At 36.8% G+C, this 6000-nt stretch overlaps 1 protein-coding gene across 2 annotated transcripts in view; it reads right to left on the reverse strand.

Moving 5' to 3' along the window:
* Positions 1-6000, reverse strand: part of SRP54 (signal recognition particle 54kDa) — a 43180-nt gene that overhangs the window by 28265 nt on the left and 8915 nt on the right. For both annotated transcript variants that reach the window (XM_004681942.2, XM_012724619.1), the window contains one exon: positions 4240-4350. In XM_004681942.2, coding sequence (XP_004681999.1) covers positions 4240-4317 — 78 coding nt within the window. In that variant the 5' untranslated portion in view covers positions 4318-4350. The remainder of the gene's footprint in view (positions 1-4239; positions 4351-6000) is intronic.

Below are 6000 nucleotides of genomic sequence, written 5' to 3' on the forward strand. Positions count from 1 at the left end.
GACCAAATCTGACCATAGAAGATTTACTTTTTCCACTGAGGTCAGAGGAACAAAGTTGTAAAGGAAACTATCTTCCATTAATAACTCACTATCATCAGGTATTTGTTGAGGTGCCAGACACTATGCTTAAAAGGTGACAAAACCATAGTCTTAAGGAAAGATGAGACCTTACAACTCACTAATTGTTTGTACATTAGGATGTAAGCTCCAGTAGGGCAGGACTTTAGTCTATTTTACTCATTGCTACATCTCTCCAGTGCCAGTAAAAGTATCTGCAAAAATTTAAGCCCTCAAATACTTCCTGAATTAATTTTCATCTTCAACTGTCTTCATAATTTTACAGAGGATTATCAGCTCTCTATCCATCACTAAAAGGGTCTCGTAAAAAATGAAGTGCTCTTGGCCCTCCCTGGTGGCGCAGCGGGTTAAAGCACAGTACTGAGAATCTGAAGCCACTTCCGCATGAGTTCGATTCCCGCCTGCAGCCTGCCCCGGAGGAGACCACATGGCGAGCCAGACCTCTCCTGACCCGCCCGCTGCTCCCCTCAGCAGTGTACTTCGTAGATCTGCCTGTTCTGCTCCCCACTCTGTCTCTGGTGAAGCCTCTCACCGCCCCTGAGCCTCTGGCCTGTACCCCAGTTCTGTATGCACAAATAAATAAATAAATCTTAAAAAAAAAAAAAAAATGAAGTGTTCTTTAGAGGGATTTCTCCTTGCTAATTGCTTAGCAGCACAGTATCAAGAACAGAGAAGCTGCCAATTCAACCAATGGTTACTTTTGCTTCCCACCAAATTCTTCTCCATGGTTTTTCTTTTCTCTACCACAAAGAGCATAAAAGTTATACAACAGGGAAAACTGTTTAGCAAACTGAGGTCCTATTTGTTCTAAATTCCAAAGAGTCAACAAAAGTTATGACTTATTGAAAATAATTATTTGGAAAAATCCTAGAGGAGGAACTAGAAAAACAATTCTAATCCTGGTTCTTCTAATAAACAAACACGTGAAACTGATTTTCTGCTGTTGTCAAATGAGAGGCTGGACTGAAGTTCAAAAATGATCCAGAAATTATTTAATTCCATTAGATTATTAGAGTGTTGATATTAAATTCAACAGTAGAATTTATTTTCGGACATCTAAGTTAGAAAGTATTTTTCATCTATCATTCATTTCCCTATTAAAGCCATCTTATAAAGTAAATGTCATCTTTTCATTGTATACATTAAGGAATCTAAAGATAACTTGGCCAAATTTATATCACAGTTACTAAGTGGAATGCTGGTAAACAAGGCCTTCCAAAACCAAAATTAAGTACATATCCATTGTACCACAAAATATAAAGTACACTTGTGGACTATAATCATCTTTTTTAACTGACAACCATTAAGGTACACTGTATGGTGAAAAATGAGAAAAGAAATAGTTTAATCCTAAAACAAGAGTTAAGAGGGAAAATATTTCAGATACCACATAAGGAATCAGTTTACAATATCTCAAAAAAAACTGCATAAGAATGTCACAGAAGGCCCTCCTTGGTGGCACAAGTGGTTAAAGCACAGCACTATGTAGCTATCCTCAGCCTAGACTACAGCTTGAGTTCAATCCCTGGCCAAGAGGGTGACCCACTTATGGCACACAGATTTCTCCTGTCTCGCCCACTGCTACCCTCAGCAGTGTATTTCAGTCAGCTTGCCTATTCTTTTCCCCTCTGTCTCTGGTGAATTCTCTCGCCCTCCACACCTCTGACCTGTACCTCAGTTCTTGTGTGCATAAATAAACCTTTTAAAAAAAAAATTTAACCTATACAAAGAAAACTACAAAACACTGTTGAAAGAAATACAAGACAATACCATGAAATAGAAAGACATTCCTGCTCATGGATCGGAAGAATTGACATCATCAAATGGCCATCATACCAAAAGTGATATACAGATTTAATGCCATCCCAACAAAAGTCTCAATGACATTCTTCAAAGAAATAGAAAAAACATTGATGAGATTCATATGGAACAACAAAATACCTCAAATAGCCAAAACTCTCATGACTAAAAAGAGAATGGAGGCATCACAATCCCAAACTTCAAGCTATACTACAAAGCCATAATAATCAAAACTGCATGGTACTGGAACAAGGACAGACACACAGACCAGTGGATTCAAATAGAAAACCCAGATATAAACCCAGAGGTTTATGAGCAGCTAATCTTTGACAAAGGAGCAAATAAGATACAATGGAACAAAGAAAGTTTGTTCAACAAATGGTGCTGGGAAAACTGGAAGCTACATGCAAAAAAATGAAGCTAGATCACTAACTCACACTGTATACAAAAATCAACTCGAAGTGGATTAAAGACCTAGACGTAAGAATGGAAACTATAAAATACTTGGAAGCAATTATGGGAGAAAAACTACATGACATACCCTACAATAACCTCTTTGAAGATACAGCACCCAATGTGCAATAATGAAGGAAAGGATAAATAGGTGGAACTACATCAAGTTGAAGAGATTCTATACAACAAAAGAGACATTACAAAAAAACAAAGAGACATCCGACTAATTGGGAAAAAATTTTCTCACACAAAACTAGCAAAAAAGGATTGATCATAAAGATATACAAAGAACTGATGAAACTCAACAAAAATAAACAACTCCATCAAAAAATGAGCAGAAAAACCAAAAAGACACTTCCCCAAAGAGAAAATGCAGACAGCCAACAAGCATATGAAAAAATGTTCAACATCACTCGTAATAAGAGAAAGGCAAATTAAAACCACAATGAGATACCTACCACCTCACCCCAGTGAAAATGGCACATCTTCAGACAACTAGCAACAACAAATGTTGGTGAGGATGTAGAGAAAAAGGAACTCTCCTGCACTGCTGGTGGGAATGCAAACTAGTACAACCACTGTGGAAAACTGTTTGGAGGTTCCTCAAACTGCTAAACATGGAGCTTCCCTATGACCCAGCAATCCCACTCCTAGGTATCTACCCAAAAGACACAAAAACACTGATTCAGATAGATACCTGCACCCCCATGTTTACTGCTGCTTTATTCACGATTGGAAAGACACGGAAACAGCCCAAAGGCCCAAAAGTAGATGACTGGATTAAAAAGATGTGGTACATATGCATAATGGAATATTACTCAGCAACCAAAAAAGAGAAACACATGTCTTTTACAGCAACATGGATGGAGCTGGAAAAGATCATGCTTAGTAAAATAAGCCAGAAAGAAAAGAAAAAATACCGGGTGGTTTCTCTCATAGCAGGAATATAACAGAACAGGCAAGAAAATGATGATAATGATAAACAGCTATATACCAGAGACATTTTATGGGGGTGGAGTGGGGAATGGGATCAAAAATGGTGCGGGGGATGGGCCCTCCCTGGTGGTGCAGCGGGTTAAAGCACTGCACTAAGAAACTAAAGCCACTCCCACATGAGTTCGATCCCCGCCTGCCCCGGAGGCTGTAGAGGCTACCACATGGCGAGGCAGACCTCTCCTGACCCGCCTGCTGCTCCCCTCAGCAGTGTGCTTCATTGATCTGCCTGTTCTGCTCCCCACTCTGCCTCTGGTGAATCCTCTCCCCCTCCGCATCTCTGGCCTGTACCCCAGTTCTGTACGAATAAAAATAAATCTTTAAAAAAAAAAAATGGTGCGAGTAGGGAAGTGCACAGGACTATGGTTGTGGCACACAGGTGATTTGGTGATGGGAAGTCCATGGGGATTACAACTGAGATGGAATAAGCCACAAAATTATGTAAAAATAAACTATTATATTATTTTTTTTAAAAAGAATTTAACAGAAAATGAATCAAAGTAGTCAAAGTGAAAACACTAGCCTTTTAAGAGAATGCTAAATAAAAGTCAAAGAGCAACAGTCAAGTATGCACATGTTTAGCCACTAAGAAGCAAGATATTGAAGTGTTAAGCCTCTATCAAGAGAGAAAGCAAAAGACTATTTCAAATCTTAGCTATTTTCACAAGTAAGATGTTTACCATCTGCACTTATGAAACTTTGACTTTTTTGTAATTCATTATAAGAAGTTCAAATGAATAGTAAAATAGTCTTCTCAATAAAAAAATGCTAGTTATACCTAATTTTTGGATTTTATTTACAGGTTTTAAATCTATATATTGAGATAAATATAAACATATAGATTACTAATAATCTATCTATAAACTCTCTAATGCTAGTGATGGTATGTAATCACGTTTCACATATATTACGTACCTCTTCATTGATGATTGTGGCATTGCTCAATGAGCGTAATGCTGATGTTATTTTTCTTCCAAGATCTGCTAGTACCATCTTGAAGGCTTTAAAACGTGATTACAAGAAAATCTAAGAAGGAAAAAAATTAAAGACATTAGAAACAATCAATACTAGCTTGCATAATTTAAGTGTTCTAAATAAAAGTATTTAAGTTCAGATTACAGTACTCTACTGTAACTTCTAACTCTATATCCTCAATTTGCAGGTTCTCAACAGGTCCAAAAGCCAAATCTGCTGCTTGGTTATGATGGCTTATGTTTGAACACCTAATTGGAATACACTGTATCCATCAGAAAATTTAACATGTCAGTTAGTATGCTTTAAGAAAATGATGACATGATCTCAAATCTTTTTTTACTTTGGACATACTTGTGAATATAAAAAACTGACTGATGTATCATGTACATTTTTAAATGAAAAGACTGAGAAAGGAAAAGATAAAATCTCTACTTGGAATACTGTCTAACTTACAACATTAAAAGACTTTGTAAACTATTTTGATTCAAACTCCAAAGCAAAAATATATATATGTTAATTACTAAATGACCTACCTTACACATTATTTAATTCTTCAAACAAGGAAAGAGATTTATTATTAACCTGCCTATTTAAAATTGTTTTTGATTCCCCAACTCTAGAAGAAGATAACCTCAGAAACACTTTACAGAGCTAAAATGTTATGGTTTTATAAATTATATAGATTACCTATTACACATAAGTTGGAATGCAAGAACTCGTGATTGGTAAGCAAGCAAATATGATTTTAGTCTCTGTCCTTGAGTTGCTTATATACTAGCTGTCAATAAGGGATACAAAAGAATAGCAAATAAATACTACAAGAGAAATCCTCCTGCCTAATTGCCTTCAAATTGAGACATTAGTTTATTCCTACCTCCAAACTCAAATGGGAACATCAGCTCCTCTGGGGTCTAAAGCTGCCAGTCTTTGGACAGGGACTATATATCATCACCCAACTTAGCTCTGTCATCACCAGCTTAGTATACCAGAGATTTCAGTTTACCAACTCACCTTATGAACCTTGTAACTTCTTAGGCTCCATGACCACTCCAGTCATTGCTTATAATAAAGTCTCTCTCTCTCTCTCTCTCTCTCTCTGTCTCTGTCTCTGTCTCTGTCTCACATACACACACATACGTGTACACACACACACACACACACACACACACACCTCACTCATTCACTCACTCACACCCTTTATTGGTTCTGTTTCTGTGGAAAACCCTGACTAATACCACTGCAAACTAGTTCAAAGGTAGCAATAAAATTTTATGGTTAACTGCCAATGGCTATTTCTGTGAAAATTTAAAGATTTAAAGGGGAAAAAAAAATCAAATGGACAAAATAAGCTTTATTCTGAAGGTTGAACATGAATCTGACTCAGAAATAAAGGTAGAATTTTGAACAGGCAGAGAAGACAAAAGAGCAGAAGCAGAAATGTAGACATGGAAAAGCCTAGAGGATATTTATGTTGTATATCTGCATTGCACTTCTAGATTATTGAGTATTATTTGGGGGACAGTAAAGAAAATATTCTGGTTGGAGCAGAAGTAGATACTGATTGCAAAGGACTCTAAAAAACCAAGTTAAGAAATATCAAATGTCCTGGAAGCAGCCCAAATGCCCAAAAGTAGATGACTGGATTAGAAAGATGTGGTACATATATACAATGGAATATTACTCAGCAACCAAAAAAGAGAA

The sequence above is a fragment of the Condylura cristata genome, unplaced genomic scaffold (genome assembly GCF_000260355.1).
Source record: "Condylura cristata isolate star-nosed mole 26May11 unplaced genomic scaffold, ConCri1.0 scaffold00013, whole genome shotgun sequence".
Classification (NCBI taxonomy): domain Eukaryota; kingdom Metazoa; phylum Chordata; class Mammalia; order Eulipotyphla; family Talpidae; genus Condylura; species Condylura cristata.